Source organism: Neocloeon triangulifer, unplaced genomic scaffold (genome assembly GCF_031216515.1).
Source record: "Neocloeon triangulifer isolate White Clay Creek 2 clone unplaced genomic scaffold, ASM3121651v1 ptg000002l, whole genome shotgun sequence".
In the NCBI taxonomy this organism is placed as follows: Eukaryota; Metazoa; Arthropoda; class Insecta; order Ephemeroptera; family Baetidae; genus Neocloeon; species Neocloeon triangulifer.
In genome coordinates this window covers 8,557,357-8,574,046 of record NW_026775545.1, presented here as the reverse complement: position 1 = coordinate 8,574,046, position 16,690 = coordinate 8,557,357, and the positions used below count along the sequence as shown (strand labels likewise).

Below are 16,690 nucleotides of genomic sequence, written 5' to 3'. Positions count from 1 at the left end.
TAATCTTAATTTTTGTAATTTAAAATGTTAAAAATAAATTATATCTACATATTATAGTATTTTGTAGTATTGGTGTACTTGATTCGCTAATGCGCGAAATGTTAATAGTTTTAAAACTAATTTTCAAATTCAAAACAAATCGAATCTTCAGTACAATTTCCTGATTTCTTGGTCATTTTTCTTATCTAAAATACACTGAAATGAGTTTATTAGAAATTGAAGAGTTGAGGAATGCACTTGAAGAAAAAATTAGCCTAGGCGAGGAATTAATTGCTAGGATATCACACTTGGCTAATATTGAAGGCATTGGCAAACTGCACAAGAAAGTCAAACAGGAAATTAATTTTTTACAAAAGGTACAAAGCATATTATGTTGTAGTTTATTGTAGTAAATTTAAAATTTTTTAAATATTTCAGGTTATCTCTAAATCGCCTAAAAAGGAGCATTTGATGTGCACAAACTTGCACCATTTCACTGCCCTCGTCATCTACATGGAGAGTCATTACGCAGACTGTGTCTCTACCTTGCAAAATTTTCACTACCGCAACACTGAAGAGGATTTAGAAAATGGAGAAATCGCGTTTGGGGCATCTCCTCAGCCCTGCAAAATCACAGTTGATGTTGTAACACACAAAAGACAGATTTGGGTTAAGGTTATTGCCAGGAATCCTAGAGCTTTAACCCAACTTTCTGCAGGTACGTTTTGGAGCGAGCCAATAATTGAAGTTTATTGATCTATAATTGTTTCACAGGAGCTGGAAAGTATGGGCAAAAGTCTATTCTGGACCAAGCCGATCTGTTCGTTAGTTGTGCCAAGAAGAATCCCGTACTTTATTGCCCACCTAAAGTATTTTTTTTGTTGTTAAATTATCTTTTTAGTGTCTACTTATTTTAACAATCACAGGTCATCTTTTATTTCTCCAACGGCATTGAAGAAAATCTGGCACGGCACCTTGAAGCTAAGGAAGTGATAGTCGAGGGAACCAGGATTACCGATTGCAGCTGGCAAGAGGCCTCTGATGACGAAGAGGAAGATGAAGAAGAAGCAAGCAGTAGTGATGAAGAAAATGCAGAACGAGTCTCTTCAAAAGTTGAAAAGGCAGAAAATAACAGTAGAACTATCAATCGCTTAAATTTGGATGTGAGCACAATGGTTGCCTATGTGTCAGCATTGACAAACGGAAGAAATTGTTACCAATACAAGCAGCCGTTACTAATGCAGCAGGCTGAATGGGAGAGAGCAAGACCTGTCAAACCAGTATTGGACAAGCTGTTTGAAGGTACAGTGAATTAATCATAAATTATAACACAGATTCAATAACCCATTTGGAGGTTAATCAGCACTGAACAGAGCAAAAATAAAATACAATAATAATTTACAATGCCAATTCTTCCAAATTTTTTTGTAGGGAAAGAACTGTTCTGTTGCAAGTCTGCTGAAAGAGATTTTATGAAAATTGTCAACACAATGGCCGGTCCTGGAGAAAAAGAAAGAGCAAAGGCTCTCATGACAAGGGTGGTCGTAGTACCTGACGAGCTTCCGCCTAGAGTTGCTGCTCTCATATTGAGTGCTAAGGTGAAAAGCCGGTCGCAGATTGTTTTTGGGACAGGAGATGCCCTGAAAGCTGTTACTGTATCTGCAAATGAAGGTTTCGTCAGAGGCGCCCAAAATCAGGTATAACATGCGTTGCATAAAATAATCTGCAAATAATTATTTCATGTGAATTTCAGGGAGTAGACTTTGTTGTTTACCTCCATGAATCGCGAGCTCTCACTGAAGCCAAAGAGCAATCAGCTTGTCCCTCTGGTGAGGATGTCATGATGCTTAACTGAGTGTCTAAAGACTGAAACTCCAAAATCATTGATATGTCATAAAAAAATTGTGATACATCCAAAATTTTGCTTTGCAGAAACTTTGTAATTAATTTAATTTGAAATCATGAGATTCTTGCGCATATTTTATACAAAGCACCTTTATATTCTTATTATTTGATTTACCGGCTGAAAATTAATGCCAATTATTATTTACTATAATTTGTTTGTTATTTTAGATCAACTTATACTTTTAAATATTTTTGCTTGGATTCACCAATAAAATTTTGCATCATGTCTTACATTATTTACCAGTATATAAGTTGATGATTATTTAGTTTTTATATATCCCTTATATTAAAAAGTGATGACTAGTGATAAATAATTATTAATTAATTTAAATATGAAAATTCGCATGCATTGATGATAACAATAAATATTTATGATATATTATATTATTATGGAGCAAGGGGAAAATTGAAAAGACGAAAATGATTAAAAAAATTGAAAGCGTAATGCTTATTTCATAAAACAGTTCTCCAAATTTGTTCAATTCGTTTTACGATATAATCCCTACGGATGTACAGTACATGATAACGCGTACATAAAATATAAAATCATCAACATTAATCAGGCCCAATTAATAGGCCTTTTTAGCAGGAAAAGTGGGCGAGCAGCTGGCATTTAAAATATGTAAATATTTGCCGCTGCGCAATTGACTTCGTTATTGGTGGGTGCATTGCAAACGTACTAATTTGATTGGTTCTTGTTTCTTGCATCTCCAGCTGTTTAGTTTTGAGAATTGAGTCAACAAGAGGTGAACAAGAGTCGCGTGACTATTTTTGTAAATGAATTAGTGGATTTGGTTAATACAGACAATTACAGACGAGAACGGGTTGCATTGCTATCATCGTCATCATTTACAAACAAAAAGAATTTCTTAATCACTGAAGGTTTGTATTGCAACCTCATAGTAATTTTATCTAGCATTGGAAAATACCTGATTTATGCTTTTATGCAATTTTATCACCCGCCTTACATTACACACGCAATTAAATTACAGGGCCATGGAGAGGAAAGGAATTACAGCGGGCACTTCGCGGGTTTACGGTGCAACAGAAGTCCGAGTTCCTGAAGTAAATTTTAGCGATATGAGTTCTGTAGAGATCCGAAATTTATCTGAGAGCATAACAACCAATGTTTATACAATCAACCAAAGTTGGAAGCAATTAGATGAAGCTTTGAGGCTTCTTGGTACTGATCGAGACTCGGCAGGTCTACGAGACACCATGTACTAGCTTTAATTTTTTATTATATTCATTCAATCAATGTTTTTTTTCAGCCATGTTGGTCAGTTGAGTACAAAACAGGTGGTTGGCCAGACAACAAAAGAAATCCAAAAACTTAACTTCCTCGTTAAAAGAGGTTCCAAACCTCAGAAGCTGCAGTTTGAAAGATTGCAGACGGAATTCAAAGATGCCATCAAAAGATACGGGCAAATTCAAACTGTAAATAAACCAAACATTGTTTTTTTTTTTTATTGTAAAATAATTTTTAATGTCTTGTAAATTTTAGCAAGTTGCAATGAAGCTTCGAGCTCATGCCCTTGTGCGTCCTCAGACCATGGAGGAGGAATACGAGCAGACGGGAGATGAATTGGAAGAAAGAGCTCAACTTATTGCCAAACAAAAACAAATGAAGCGAGACTTAGAGTTTGAGAAAGAAATTATGTTGGAGAGAGAACGCCGCATCAAGCAAATTGAGGAAGATGTCCTTGATGTCAATGAAATCATGAGAGAGCTGAGTACTATGGTGCACGACCAAGGAGAAGTTGTTGGTAAGTTTTTTATCCTAGCATTTTTTTATATTATGGAGCAGTTTTGACTATTTAAATTTTGTATTGCAAAAAATCTTCACAGTATTATATTTAATCAGAAGTGTCATATCATGTTTTAAAGGTTCCATTGAAGACAACATTGAGCGTGTACACACTGATGTGGCAATGGGCCGCCAGGAACTGGAACAGGCTTCAAGATACCAAAATAAGAGGCGACGCAAGCTGTGCTGGTGTGCATCGATTGCTGCTGTAGTTGCTTTGATCATTATTGGTTCTATAGTTATTAAATTTATTTCTTTGGAACCAATCGTTCCGCCTGTCACAACGCCAGCACCTTCAACAACTTCGACTCTGGCCCCAACGACAACCGCAATACAGTCATTCCAATAATAAATTTATGGCTGGATTTTAAAGTGATCAATAGAAATAAAACCTTTATAAATGCTTGCTTCTATGGCTGTAAGATTTAATTTTAAACAAACTTAATATTTTTGTACAGTTCTTCTCTTTTTTGTACGAAGTGCATTATAGTGAATGAATTATAATTTTTTTAAAGAGGGTTTTAATTACAAATTACTTGGTTCAATATTTTCTGGTACAGTTATTAAATTCTTCAATATTTTTTTATACATTTGGTTTCAGATGTAGATTCAATGTTTAGCAATGAGAGCATAATTATATCAAATATAATATTTTGTAGATTGCATGCAACCACATGTCAGCACTGCCGTGAAGTGTAATTTAATGCCTCTTATTAGTCTCATATGTTTCACCTATTAAAAACTAAAAACTTTTATTTAAATATAATTGTCGATAATAATATTGTTAAATTAGCATCAATGATAAAATATATCATGTGTATATTATATAATATAAAAATTTACATTTTTGTTCTTGCTTCCTCACATAATGCATGTACTGAAAGGGATTATCAAGTTTTTTTTATTCTTGCATTGTCAAAAATGGTTCCACCCAGGATCGAACTGGGGACCTTCTGCGTGTAAAGCAGATGTGATAACCACTACACCATAGAACCAGTAAACTAAATTTTTGTATGATGGTTTTATATATAGGTCGATCATACAAGAGATGGGGGGGTGTGTGCGTACCGAATATAACTAACCAGACCTAGAACTCTACTAATTTCAGTACTGCCTTAAAGCATAAATATGTTTTTATTACATAAAAATATTTTATTTGTGCTAAATGGGGGATGAAGTGAATTATACTGCCTTAGATAATTACTTTAAAACCGGTAATTGCTTTAAATATTTTATAGATAGAGTATTTATTGAACACAACTAGGTGTACAACGGGTGTCTAAAGCTAATTTGTCTTCCTAAAATTAATTTTACAATTAAGCTTGTTTCGATAATTATTACAAAGTACAAAATTAGTTAATTTTGATTTTTGCAGCCTCTCTTAGGCTTAGTTTTCGTTCATTACATTCAAGAATATGATATTGTGAACATTTCTTACCGCAGTGCTTGCATTCACAATCTATTGTCGCTTGAGAATGAAAATTTTTATTCTTACAAAATAAATAGTGGTACCCGTGACAGGCAAATCTCGTAAACACTTGGCGATCACTGAACATTGCACATTGCCAATTTTTATTCTTCATAGTTTCTGTCTCGTAGAACTCATCACATATCTCAAGTTTGTTTAAATATTTAGACACACAAAATTTCTGGAATGCTTCAGTTTCAGTTAGAGAATATTTTACCTGTAAGTCCGATACAAAGAGATCAGTGTCAACTAATTCATACACAAATCTAGATCTAATATACTTGGACAGTCCTAAAACTCTTTTTAAATATCTTGTTTTGACTTTTTCAAGATTTTCAAAATCAGTCTTTGTTAGGAAAGGCCATATTTCTTCAATGCCGTAGGACGCAATTGGGGAAATTTTTAGATCAAATAGCTTGTGTGCTGTTTCAATGGATAATTGTTTTAGTTCTCGTATATTATAAGTGGCCAGCAATGCAGCTCTTGTTCTTTTTTCAATGTGCTTTCCAAAAGAGATTCCTGATGGTTGAAAAGTAACTCCTAAATATGTAAACTCAGCAACTCTCTCTATTTCAATTCCACCTAAATCTAGGCGGTCACTTAATGCATATTTTCCTAGACCCTTATTTCTAAATTTCATGAATTTGCACTTTTCCAAGTTAAGTTTCAAACTGCGTTTTAACAAAAATTCTTTCATTCTGGCTAAAGCAATTTTCAAGTCACTTAATTTTTCTGAGGTTAAAACAATATCATCTGCATAATATTTTAACTCCTTTTTATACAATGTTGTGGTAACGCCCCTCTTTTATTCATTGAACCATTGAACTCTGCAGTTGCAATAAAATTATTGGTTGCCACAGCCACACACAACTGCCAGCAAGTAGACGGACGCAATCACCTGCGTAATTCCCTTCCAAAAGTTTGCTGTTAAAGAGTAATTATTTGGCTTCATTCAGCTTCATTTTAATGAAACATTCTTCTAGACTTATAAAAAAGCTGACGGAAATATCGCTTTATTGTGGTACAAAAATCAAATCTGAAAATTTACTTTTTCCTCCTTTAATTGTTTCTGCGCATGGATTTTATGTTCGCACAATGTTATTATTTGGTTCACATTTTACCAAATAAATAAGAAAAGAAATCAACATGGATGAACTGAAACTGAAATTCAAACTTCTTATCAACAAACAAAACCGGGCAGTAAGTAAAAAAGACATTAAAATATTTTGTATACATAGTGCTGAACATACAAAACGGTAATTAATATTGTCTGCGGTTGTTATTTTTAGCAAGGACAATGGAGGAGGGCATCGACTTCTTTTGAGGGGGACGGCACAGGAGAATCTGTGATATTACCTGCTAACAGAGACACGGTTGCAAACCTTGGAGTGCATCTTAAATCTACTGACTTAAAGGAATTAGATGACCAAACTACAGATCAAGAAATTTTGAAGTCTATTGAACAAATCTACTTTGTAGAAAATGATTTTGACTTGGCCAAATATGAACTAAAGGTATAAAAACTTATTTGCGTTTTTTTCTTGATTGAAAAAAACTTTACCATATTGTATAGAGAATGCATTCTCAGTGCGGCATTTTTGTGTTTCCTGCATCGTGCAGCACAAGTTTGCATTGTCGTTTAGTTTCTTTAATTTTAATTTTTAATTGTTTATCCTAGAAACTGTCAGCAACCCTCCAGTGTGATGAAATCCAAAGGAATCTCAAAGTTTTGAATCGGCAAAGAGCTGTGGTTCTAAACCAGGCGTTGCAGCTAATTCTTAAACAGCAGCCATCCTGTCAAAAAGAATTTGAAAGGTCGGTCTTATTATTACCTAAATATGTTTGAACATAATTTCATAATCATCTGATATTTAGAATAGTGGAAATTCAAGACAAATTGAAGTCATCAGTAGAGTCATGCAAGTCAGGGCGCTCCCAATTGAATATTGCAAAGCAGCAGTTCACTACTGCAAGTTTAGGACTTTTGGCAAACTACAGGAAGCGTCAAAGAGCTGTAAATCTTTTGAAATCACTGTCCTCTATTAAGACATTGGTATTCTCATTTCTAAGTCAATATTGATAATTCTGACAATTTCTTTTATCGCCAGCAATGCACGAAGGAGCAACTACAAGATTTGTTGAGGGAAGGAGACTTTGCTGGAGCCATCAACCTCCTAATAGAGTGTCAAAGTGTTGCCAGTACCTTTCGCCACTTCAAATGTGTTGCTGCTCTAAATTCCCAGCTCCAAGACACATTGGAAATGGCTGAAGAATCATTAGACCAAGCTCTAGCAAATGTAAGAGAGATTGAATTATTTTGAAAAATTAAATCTCTTATTTTTTTTTACAGTCGTGTTTAGATTTCAAATCCGAAGTGTATACTAAACTTCAAGATGCTTACTCCCTTCTTGGAAAAAGTCAAATAGCTGCTGATCAACTTTTGATGCACTTCTATTCAGCTGTTCAAAATATTTCATTTTCAACAGTTTCAAATTACTTGCAACCTAACATACTTGGCGCAAGTAAAAAATCATATCCTGAATTGTGCAAGGTTGTTTAAATGTTTATTTTTCAATTTTTAATTATTAATTCTTTATTCTTCTTCAGTTCATTTCGAAGGAAAATTTTGTTCCTTGTTTAACTGAACTTTGCAAGTCTCTGTGGAACATTGCTTGTTGCTACCGCGAGGTTTCAAAGTGGCACATGCATAAGATCCCCAAATCACCAAGTATTTTTTCAGTTTTATTTCAAAACTTGCATGTAATATTTTGGTATTTTAGGTCGCCGAACAGAAACTGTTGAAGTTGCAATGGCCACACAGCACATAAAACAAAAGCTGGAAAAGGGCCGTAGTAGTATTTGGCAAGATATGCAGAGCAAAGTTGCTTCTTTGATAATCGCATGTGACCCATCTAACTATAAATTTGATGAGTTCCTTTGCATCCTGGATCTTGTTGATAAGTTGGTATTTGTGCATAACTCACTACTTTTTTTACATAAGAAATTTTACTTAGGCTTGCCAGAGTTGGAGAAGAATTTTGTGAGAATGCAAACTCCATAGATTTGCAAAATGCCGCACGAAGTCAAAGTTTGAGCTACTTGAGGTCGTACCATCAAGCTCGACTTGATGAGTTGTGCATGTTTCTCGAAAACGAAGGTTGGGCACATTGTCCAGTTCGATCAAATTTCAACGCCCTTCAGCTCCAGGTATGTTAACAAATATTAAAAAAAAAAAAAAAAAAAAAAAACTAAATTCCCCAATAAAACTCCAGGAGTTCCGCTGGGCCGTTTCATTTCCTGAAGTAAGCAAAAGTAGACTGAGCTCATCAATATCATCCAGTAGCAGCATTGATGGATTTTTCTCCCGACATCCTCGATCATCAAATTCGACGCCATTTGATCTAAAGTCGGAAATGTCTGTAGAAGAGGATTTTTTTACCAGTAATGGGGTACGGATACATATTTGTTTTATTTAGCCTTTTAAAGACCTTTATACTTTTAGAACAACTCAAGTGATGATAGTGATGATGACACAAACGGTAGGATCGGACACACAAGGTAGTATATGCTGAACAGCTTAGAAAAAATTATATATAAAATCATTTAATTGAATTAGAGAGAGGCACACAGTTCTTGTTGCCAATACCACATTATCTGTTTTACGTTTGATTGGACGTTACCTTTGGATGATGCATCTGCTGCAGCCGATAGCGCTGGATATCTTGAGACGTCTTACACAGTTGTTTGATTTATACCTCTATGTGATTCACTCATTCTTTGCAAAGGAAAAGGTAATTCCTGAACTAGACTTGCAATTATTAAGAAAATAATCTCCTGAGGTACTAATAACAAAAATTGTATTTAGCCTTCAACCAGAGAATTTGAATACACATATCAATTGCAATCTAACTTACTGCGGATCAAAGAAAACCTTATAATAAAGCCTGGCAATAATCAAGAAACTCTAGAATTCGCTGACGCCAAAGTAGATATAATCATTAATTTTACACAGTATTTTAAATTTAAATTGCAGGTAACTCCACCTGAGCTCTCACCAATTGTTAACTTGGATAGCCCAGAAGATTTACATGGGTTAGCTGAATGTGTTGTTGCAGTTGAATCGCTATCATTTTTAGCAAACCAAGTTTTAAACTTGCGCTCTCAAATCCAAGGACTGTTGCCTAGTGATCAGTGGCCAGCTCTTGATCATTTTTACTCTCAGGTATATTACGGTCTTTCTAAGGCTTCCTTTTTACAGTTAGAAAAATAAAAATAAATTTAGGTCAGTGTAGCAGAGGACTTGCGTAAACCTATCTACATGAACATTGCTTGGCATGCCGTTGATCTGCGGCAGTTGTTGACACAGATGTCAAAAGTCAATTGGGAGGTGCGAGACGTCATGAGTCTGCACAGCCCTTACGTAGACTTTATACTGAGGGTAAATAAAATATCAAGCACTCTATATAATTATATTGCAAAACGGATGCTCTTTGATCTCGATCCTCAATATTTATATAGTGTTGTATATAATTCATATTCAATTTTCAGGAACTTCAGATATTTAGTATGAGGTTATCTGAAATTTCCAAAAGAACGCCAATTCCTAAATCCACAAAAGTTTTGCTGTGGCAGTTTCTTTCACACTTGGTGTGCAATGCATTTGTCGAAGGGTAAATATACATATTTTTTATCTTTTTCCAAGTTGATAATTTAATTTTGGTAAATGACCAGCTTTTCAAATGCTAAGAAGTGCTCTAATGGTGGCCGAGGACTAATGCAGTTGGATTTTACACAATTTGCTTCCAAATTAGAGAAACTTGCTGAACTTCGACCAATACCAGGCAAGGACATTGTTGAACAATACATCAAAGCGTATTATCTACCTGAGCCTGCCTTAGAAACTTGGATCCGAAGTCATAAGGTAAAATATACAAAAATAAATTAGTTCAAATTGAGCAATTTCTTTTTTAAGGAGTATTCGGGAAGACAACTGGCTGCACTGGTGAATTGTGCCTGTCAGAATAACAAGCGCGTCCGACATGTGCTTTTGGGATTAATCGAAGAACTTGGCTACTGACAAACCTCACTCGCCCCAGAATTTAAATTTATTTTATTAGATTATTTTTGGTATTCAGCAGATGTGATAATTTAAATTTTATAATAATTGTTGTCGAAACACTGATTTTATTACAAAAAATCCATATTTTTTACAGAACAACATATTTAGATTCTGAGTGTGGGGTTTGTAGCTCTAACATAGCTGAGCAGTGATTGGTTCTCCTCGCACACCCAAGGCTTGAAGTGGTGGCAGGCAACATCGTGCCAGTTGACTCCGTCCTTGTAGAACTGGTTCAATATGGCCAAGCAGTTTTCGGTGGCTCCTCCCTGGGCGGCCTCACGGTTGTCTGGCTGAGGACGTCCAAGTCTAGAAATTAAAAAAATCAGAAGAGTTTGGGACTCTGGTAAAAATGATTTTTTTTTTCTTTTACCCGCCTGAAGGGCTCCAATCATTGTTGATCCTGTCGGTGGTTGGGGGCAGCTTCTTGAGTTCAGCAGTCCAGAACCATCCATTAACGTTCAGGGGCTTCAAGTCGGGGCGATCGCAGCCCTTAAAGTCGCAAAGACGTCCAGAAGTCCAGATATACTTCACCTTGTCTGGATTTTCAATTGGAAATTTTTTTTTTTAAATACAATTTTTTTAAACTTTACCTCTGACAATACGTGACTTGATGAAGTCGTTTTCTGGCTTCGAATCCGGGCTGACAAGGTCCATGCAACGCTGTCGGCAATAATTTCTTCCATCAAGCCAGTCCTTTTCTTGTCCGGCAGTGCTGGGTTCTTTCCAAGAGAAGAAATAACCCTTGCCTCCAAAGCGCTCATGAATTTTTCCTATCGCACATTGATTTTTTGAATAAAATACTCAATTTTTAGGAAAAATAACTTACTTTGGGCGCACAGAGCTGGCACGGGTGGTTCCAGAATACGCCCTTTCTGAGCCTGGCCCGAGACGAGGGCAAAAGTGGCCACAACGGCAGCAAGACTAAGCACTCGGATCATTTTCCCTGAGCAGAGACTGATAATTAAAACTTTGTAGCCTCTTGTAAGTTGTTGTTCGAGTGCTTCGGTTGAACTGTGACAACCCATGGCCTTGCTTAAATATTTATAGGCATACAACCACCACAGACCCAGTGAAAGTGGAAATGAGCCAGAGGCTTTATTCATCATAACTAAGTGCAGGGTCTAAAAAGCAGGAAATATTACACAAAAGCAGTTTTCTTTAAAATGTTATGCAACAATTTGAAAAAATTTCTTACATTATTCTATGTGTATGTCATACAATATATTTTTAAGTTAATTATCTTAGTTATATACAACTAGTTGACTTTTTTGTTCTGTGCATCTATGGTTTTCACATTACACAAACACTTTCTTAATTTTTACTTTCTATCATACCTATTTTCTAAAAGCATTTATATAACTCACTTGACAAAACAGCGGTGCAGGAGTGTATTTGTTGGTGAAAAATGTAAGCCAATGTTCGGGAGAGTCCTTAACAAGTTTTATTGATTAATCTACAAAATTCTTGTTTACCAAATAGTCAGCATTGCGAGACCAAGGAAATATTTGGATAGGCAACTAAGTCGAAGAGAACAGTCTTAACCAAATTGAATTGAAGCGAGTAGTGGCTAAATAAATGAAGTTTCCTTCGTTATGTACAAAAGAATAAAGAACTGACAATCTGTATCCCGTGAAACTTTTCGAACATGGTCATTTAACTAGACCGTGTGATCCACACGACAGACTTGACAAGGAAGTAGGCTATTCCAAGGCCCAACAATATTTGTTGCCTCTGCTGCTGCTGCTGCAAATCTAGCTCAACGGCCATCACCCTGCGGCTCAACTTGACAACCTGGCGACGAAGGTGCAATACTTCTTCGGCTGGGGTGAGGCCAGTCATATTCATTGAGATGTCCGCAGTACCATTTGGCGGAGTCGTTTCCCTGTAAAAGATTATTATGTAAGATATGTAATACCGTTTTCTGCATTTGTAAGCAATCTGAAGGGGCACAAATTTTATGACAGCATACCTCAACGTTATATCCATTTTCTTGTTGTAATCATTTCTTGAAACAAATCCGTTTAAGGTTGGAGGAGAATTTTTGAATTCCCTTTGATGGTTGAAGGTAGGTTCGTCAGCAGCAGGTATGAAATGCTCGTCAAGCGAAATTACTCTTGGAGGAGTCTAATACAATTAAAAATGTATTATCTAAAATGAAATAAAAAGTTACGAGAGGACCAACCTGGACTCGAATAAATCCTGGGTCGGGCGGCATGACCGCATTCTCCAGCTGAAGTTCACGGGGTGGAGCTTTTGTGCCAATGTGTTGTTCTTGTCCTTTTAAAATAATAATTAATCTTCAAATTAGCCACGTCAATTAATCTTTGCTTACCAACAACCAATATTCTGTCAGGGACGTACATCTCAAATTTTTCTTGAAAATCAGTTGATCGAATCCAATGGTCTTGTCGATCATCGGCGGCATCTCCTATTCAAAGAAACAATTATTCTAATGTATTAAAATTAATCTTATATAATAATACCAGAAGCAGTGATGTGCTTGGGTACTCTCATTTTGTGGCTAATGTCAGCAGTGAAGTCGGTGTCATAAAAAGGGTCATTGTCCACCGATCGTCTACTAGGGCTTGACATGTTCGACATCTATGATGTATAAAGAATTAGATTTATAGAGCAATAATTGGAAGCTTGCTTAATATCTGATAAAATCTAAAAACCTTCGTCATAACTCCCATGACATTTAATAGTGGTAAAAATATAATTATGGAAAAAATAAAGTGTACCCTGTTCGAGATGAAAATGTTCGAAAAAACTAAGTTCCTCATAGCTTGTCTCTAAAACCACTGAAACCAACTCGAGGAAAGTTAGCAGAGAAATGAATAAATTATACCCTATGCTCTAAGCTTGGCCCGAAAGCCGTACAAACTCCAGATGACCTCTTGGGTAAAGCAAGGACGGATTAAGTCCAAGCGACAAAATAATAACACGGATCAAATATAAAATGAACCTTCGTTTTTCTTGTTTTAAGATCATACCTTGATTTCGTTAAATACGGCTAATCAGAGTCAGCCAATCGTTAAATGCTTTCACAGAAAAATGCAGATGGTTTCTTGTTAAATTCGTAAGCGGTTCATCGCGACTTTGTGCAAATTTTTGAGTCGAATAGTCGTTATGCCAGAGGCAAGAATGCAGCAAATTCAGCTGGTGCTCACCGCGGCCATGTTGAATGACGTCACATCCGTTCTACTGAGGGTGCGTAATTTAAAAGGTCTACGGGGGTGACAGGCAAGGCGGTTGAACAATGGGCAGTTACTACTAAAAATTGATCAATTTTCGGCAAAAACCGGCTATCCGCAGTTCTTCTTCTGTTTGGAAAGACCAGTAACTGGTAAATGCATCGAAATATTTTGTTGTTCTGTCATTTGATGCGTGCGTTTCGCAACAAAAACCGTTTATTTTGCCATGTGCCAATGTTTGTTTACAAAATGTTTTGCGACTTTGCAGGTTCGACACGGGAGTGGAGTGTTGTACAAAGGCGCGATTAGTGGATAAATGCCTCAGTTTTTGAAGAGGAAAAAGTATGTGTCCAGACTATTTGTCAAAATCAACTTAAAACTCGATTTTAATCCCATCTTTGTTCATAACGTTTGGCTTTGCTGGGTTCCGTCGGGTTCAGTGGTTGTGCGAATGTGCGCCTCGCCCACGTATCAAACATGGTTTTCTTTCAATTTTACAGTGGATCAATTTTTTCCATCGAATACCGTGCATTCATATAGTTTTTGTATTACATAATTTTTATAATTAGTTTAAAACTATAGGAAATTAAATCAAATAGATGTAGAAATAAAATGGGAATTAATGTCTTGGTCAAATGGATTAAACAAAATCTTTGCGTTTGTTGAACTTCAATATTAATAGTTGAATAAGTTCCAAAATTAGTTTCTTTGAAAGATGTTTGATATAAAATTTAAATTTGCAAAGTGGGTCATTTTAAAAAATAATTCATATTTTTTATGTTTGAATTGAGTTGAGATAATAATCTTTGCATATTTTTGCAGACCAGCGAACGTTATTACAACAGGAAAGAAAAAGAAGAAGCAGATTACGATGTCCGACATAGAAAACGACAACCACAGCTTCCTCTCAGGCTGCTGCGAGATCCTCAAGGGCCGTCTGTACTTCAACTCAAAGCCCATCACGCCCGACACAGACATAGGTGACGATATCCACTGTTTTGTCACCGGCGACGACATAGAGTACTTGAGCTTCTTCAAAGACTTTGGCCCATTCAACCTAGCCATGATCCATCGCTACTGCGAGTTCTTGAACGACAAGTTGCACTACACCCCTGAGCACAAGCACAAAAAAATTGTCCACTGCATTCTGGGCGGAACGCCGGAGAAGGCTTTGAAGAAGAGGGCTGTGAATGCTGCATTCCTTATTGGAACTTATGCCATCGTCTACCTAAATCGGACGGCTAAAGAGGTGATCAGCATATTGCAGAAAGGCGGCCCATACATCAAATTTAGGGACGCCTCGTACCTGCCCTCAGAAGTGGCATCATACATGGATTTGTCCGACACTCTCAAGGCTGTCGAAAAAGCGCACAAACTAGGGTTTTTCAACTTTGACGACTTTAACTATGCTGAATATGAGCATTATGAACAGGTAATTATAGTTCCATTATTAATTATTATCATTTCATTGCACAACTCTGTAATATTCCCATTATTTTTTATAAATATTAAAATAAATTTTGTTTACATTTATCCTAGGTGCACAATGGAGATTTGAATCTGCTGGTTCCTGACAAATTCCTTGCTTTCCGTGGACCGGCTGAGCGAACAGAAATCCGTAACGGATACCCCTATTTTGCACCCGACAAGTACTTTGATTACTTCAAAAGCAACAATGTGAGCACAATCATTCGGCTGAACGCTAAATTTTATGAGGCTGAGGACTTTGTAAAGGCCGGCTTCAAGCATGAGGATCTCTTTTTTCGTGATGGCAGCACCCCTTGTGATGAGATTTTGAAAAAGTTCCTGCGCGCCTGTGAGGAGAGCAACGGCATGATTGCCGTGCACTGCAAAGCTGGACTTGGTCGCACCGGTACCCTCATAGCCTGCTACATGATCAAGCACTACAAGTTTACAGCCATGGAGGCCATTGCCTGGCTGCGCATCTGCCGCCCGGGCAGCGTCATTGGCAACCAGCAGAACTGGGTGTTGAAAAAAGAGTCGCTAATGCTCGAACAGGGTCGTAACTACCCTGTCCCAATGCACAATTTTGGTGTCTACAGCATCAAGGGTCGACCAAACATCCAACTGTCCAGCTTGAAGGACTTGATGATGAACAACATATTGGAAAAGGTGGACACCATTGGGCTCAATGATGAAACGTCTTCAACCTCTTCGGATGATGCTGAGGAAAAGGACGAGAAGGAGCACGAAACGCAGGGTGATCGACTCAACAAGCGGAAAAGCATGCTGGCCAGGAAAAAGAATGCCCCGACAGTCAGGGCAGCAAGTGAGGGCCGGAGAAGGCCTCTGACGAGGAGTAAAGGTCGAAGACCGCAGACAAGATCAACATCACATGTTCTGAGGTCTGGATTCAAAATCCAGATTGCTTAAGTTAACCTTTTTTTTGGAAGGCTTTCTGGAAAATTGGGAAGCAACTTTTTTAATTTTTAGATCTTCCAGTATTGCTTTTATAGGGTATCCACTCCCAAAATGGTGCGCGGAGTTTAATAACTGCTTATTAACAAGTGATAAAATGTCACTTTTTGAAGCAAATCGAGTCAAATTTATTTTTAGTGAGCAACCCCCAAGAGGAATAACATTGTGTATTTTAAAATTGGATTGTTAGCAGAATGCGAGATTGGCAAAAATGCACAAAAATTTGGTAATCGTGTTAGGGTGAAACTGAAACAGCATTTTTTATTGATGTACAAATCTTTCTCTGCCATAATATTTTACAAAAGCGTGTATATTTGTGCTCTTAATCATAAAGAGTTGAAAAATGTCGTTTTCTCTAAATGGAATTAAAAATAAAGCAAATTCTGTAACCTTTCGAATGAGACATCACTTGCCACCATGGATATGGATGCCAGCGATTCTCTTTGTTGTAATTAGTTGTAATCTGCTAAATTTTAAAAAAAGGTGCATTGTATCCATGAAAATTAATCTGAACGAATCTGAAGTGTCCATATTGCAAAATATGTGCTGTTGCTATCAAATAGTTAATAATGCTTACACCCACCTTCTAATATCTGGTATCTTTATATAATAGACATAATAATAATTAACAACTAATGCACTTTCTTTATTCGAGCAGATTCCTTTATCCAAAAATACCAGAGATAAATAAATTAAAAATTGAAAGATAAAATTTGGACGGTTATTTATTTATTATATTTTAACCCTTTTCTATTATGAAAAATAGAGCAACTCTATAA

The 16,690-nt window shown here is 36.5% G+C and overlaps 6 protein-coding genes and 1 non-coding gene across 10 annotated transcripts; 4 read left to right on the top strand and 3 right to left on the bottom strand.

Moving 5' to 3' along the window:
* The first annotated feature begins 98 nt into the window (after positions 1-98).
* LOC132204819 (UPF0415 protein C7orf25) lies at positions 99-2,122 on the top strand. The gene is made up of 6 exons (XM_059633629.1): positions 99-356; positions 418-697; positions 754-848; positions 906-1,281; positions 1,411-1,676; positions 1,733-2,122. Exons 1-6 carry the CDS (start codon positions 201-203, stop codon positions 1,832-1,834), a joined length of 1,275 nt encoding a protein of 424 aa, XP_059489612.1. The 5' UTR covers positions 99-200; the 3' UTR covers positions 1,835-2,122.
* A 492-nt stretch (positions 2,123-2,614) lies between these two features.
* Positions 2,615-4,523, top strand: LOC132205533 (syntaxin-7). Its single transcript, XM_059634628.1, has 5 exons — positions 2,615-2,766; positions 2,877-3,104; positions 3,156-3,321; positions 3,389-3,650; positions 3,772-4,523. The coding sequence occupies exons 2-5, from the start codon at positions 2,881-2,883 to the stop codon at positions 4,038-4,040; spliced, it is 921 nt and encodes a 306-aa protein (XP_059490611.1). The 5' UTR covers positions 2,615-2,766; positions 2,877-2,880; the 3' UTR covers positions 4,041-4,523.
* Positions 4,524-4,613: 90 nt separating this feature from the next.
* Positions 4,614-4,686, bottom strand: Trnav-uac (transfer RNA valine (anticodon UAC)). Its single transcript has one exon. It is a non-coding gene; the product is annotated as a tRNA-Val (tRNA).
* Positions 4,687-4,990: 304 nt separating this feature from the next.
* Positions 4,991-10,616, top strand: LOC132205531 (syndetin). Of its 2 annotated transcripts, XM_059634626.1 has the most exons (19): positions 4,991-6,093; positions 6,143-6,359; positions 6,449-6,673; positions 6,838-6,974; positions 7,035-7,212; positions 7,268-7,456; positions 7,510-7,710; positions 7,767-7,887; positions 7,940-8,120; positions 8,174-8,366; positions 8,432-8,608; positions 8,662-8,717; positions 8,776-8,950; positions 9,025-9,144; positions 9,193-9,381; positions 9,442-9,597; positions 9,708-9,829; positions 9,891-10,080; positions 10,132-10,616. In XM_059634626.1, the coding sequence occupies exons 2-19, from the start codon at positions 6,306-6,308 to the stop codon at positions 10,234-10,236; spliced, it is 2,769 nt and encodes a 922-aa protein (XP_059490609.1). In that variant the 5' UTR covers positions 4,991-6,093; positions 6,143-6,305; the 3' UTR covers positions 10,237-10,616. The 2 variants fall into 2 exon arrangements, with proteins under 2 accessions (XP_059490609.1, XP_059490608.1); XM_059634625.1 differs by having other exon boundaries at positions 4,991-6,359.
* Positions 10,259-11,555, bottom strand: LOC132205534 (uncharacterized). Its single transcript, XM_059634630.1, has 4 exons — positions 11,105-11,555; positions 10,869-11,048; positions 10,649-10,814; positions 10,259-10,584 (listed from the first exon to the last, which is right to left on the bottom strand). The coding sequence occupies exons 1-4, from the start codon at positions 11,382-11,384 to the stop codon at positions 10,383-10,385; spliced, it is 828 nt and encodes a 275-aa protein (XP_059490613.1). The 5' UTR covers positions 11,385-11,555; the 3' UTR covers positions 10,259-10,382.
* A 141-nt stretch (positions 11,556-11,696) lies between these two features.
* On the bottom strand, positions 11,697-13,457 carry LOC132205535 (transport and Golgi organization protein 11). 3 transcript variants are annotated; one of them, XM_059634632.1, is made up of 6 exons: positions 13,272-13,457; positions 12,762-12,879; positions 12,611-12,706; positions 12,461-12,555; positions 12,248-12,402; positions 11,697-12,160 (listed from the first exon to the last, which is right to left on the bottom strand). In XM_059634632.1, the coding sequence occupies exons 2-6, from the start codon at positions 12,877-12,879 to the stop codon at positions 11,932-11,934; spliced, it is 693 nt and encodes a 230-aa protein (XP_059490615.1). In that variant the 5' UTR covers positions 13,272-13,457; the 3' UTR covers positions 11,697-11,931. The 3 variants fall into 3 exon arrangements, with proteins under 3 accessions (XP_059490615.1, XP_059490616.1, XP_059490614.1); XM_059634633.1 differs by lacking the exon at positions 13,272-13,457 and adding an exon at positions 13,127-13,257; XM_059634631.1 differs by lacking the exon at positions 13,272-13,457 and adding an exon at positions 13,020-13,139.
* Positions 13,458-13,464: 7 nt separating this feature from the next.
* LOC132205532 (dual specificity protein phosphatase CDC14C-like) lies at positions 13,465-16,610 on the top strand. Its single transcript, XM_059634627.1, has 4 exons — positions 13,465-13,624; positions 13,741-13,814; positions 14,295-14,904; positions 15,012-16,610. The coding sequence occupies exons 2-4, from the start codon at positions 13,789-13,791 to the stop codon at positions 15,864-15,866; spliced, it is 1,491 nt and encodes a 496-aa protein (XP_059490610.1). The 5' UTR covers positions 13,465-13,624; positions 13,741-13,788; the 3' UTR covers positions 15,867-16,610.
* The last annotated feature ends 80 nt before the right edge of the window (positions 16,611-16,690 follow it).

Excerpts from the sequence above, each read along its gene's own strand:
- LOC132205531 (XM_059634626.1), top strand. The coding sequence starts at position 6,306 with ATGGATGAACTGAAACTGAAATTCAAACTTCTTATCAACAAACAAAAC. Across the intron at positions 7,457-7,509 it reads TAGACCAAGCTCTAGCAAAT|TCGTGTTTAGATTTCAAATC; the intron begins GTAAGAGAGATT and ends TTTTTTTTACAG. Across the intron at positions 9,598-9,707 it reads ACGTAGACTTTATACTGAGG|GAACTTCAGATATTTAGTAT; the intron begins GTAAATAAAATA and ends TTCAATTTTCAG.
- LOC132204819 (XM_059633629.1), top strand. The coding sequence starts at position 201 with ATGAGTTTATTAGAAATTGAAGAGTTGAGGAATGCACTTGAAGAAAAA. Across the intron at positions 698-753 it reads TTTAACCCAACTTTCTGCAG|GAGCTGGAAAGTATGGGCAA; the intron begins GTACGTTTTGGA and ends ATTGTTTCACAG. Across the intron at positions 1,677-1,732 it reads TCAGAGGCGCCCAAAATCAG|GGAGTAGACTTTGTTGTTTA; the intron begins GTATAACATGCG and ends TGTGAATTTCAG.
- LOC132205535 (XM_059634631.1), bottom strand. The coding sequence starts at position 13,061 with ATGAGGAACTTAGTTTTTTCGAACATTTTCATCTCGAACAGG. Across the intron at positions 12,880-13,019 it reads ACATTTTCATCTCGAACAGG|ATGTCGAACATGTCAAGCCC; the intron begins GTACACTTTATT and ends TATACATCATAG. Across the intron at positions 12,707-12,761 it reads CAAGCACATCACTGCTTCTG|GAGATGCCGCCGATGATCGA; the intron begins GTATTATTATAT and ends TTCTTTGAATAG.
- LOC132205532 (XM_059634627.1), top strand. The coding sequence starts at position 13,789 with ATGCCTCAGTTTTTGAAGAGGAAAAA. Across the intron at positions 13,815-14,294 it reads CAGTTTTTGAAGAGGAAAAA|ACCAGCGAACGTTATTACAA; the intron begins GTATGTGTCCAG and ends ATATTTTTGCAG. Across the intron at positions 14,905-15,011 it reads AATATGAGCATTATGAACAG|GTGCACAATGGAGATTTGAA; the intron begins GTAATTATAGTT and ends CATTTATCCTAG.
- LOC132205533 (XM_059634628.1), top strand. The coding sequence starts at position 2,881 with ATGGAGAGGAAAGGAATTACAGCGGGCACTTCGCGGGTTTACGGTGCA. Across the intron at positions 3,105-3,155 it reads GCAGGTCTACGAGACACCAT|CCATGTTGGTCAGTTGAGTA; the intron begins GTACTAGCTTTA and ends GTTTTTTTTCAG. Across the intron at positions 3,651-3,771 it reads CGACCAAGGAGAAGTTGTTG|GTTCCATTGAAGACAACATT; the intron begins GTAAGTTTTTTA and ends CATGTTTTAAAG.
- LOC132205534 (XM_059634630.1), bottom strand. The coding sequence starts at position 11,384 with ATGATGAATAAAGCCTCTGGCTCATTTCCACTTTCACTGGGTCTGTGG. Across the intron at positions 11,049-11,104 it reads GCCAGCTCTGTGCGCCCAAA|GAAAAATTCATGAGCGCTTT; the intron begins GTAAGTTATTTT and ends AATGTGCGATAG. Across the intron at positions 10,815-10,868 it reads CAAGTCACGTATTGTCAGAG|ACAAGGTGAAGTATATCTGG; the intron begins GTAAAGTTTAAA and ends TTGAAAATCCAG.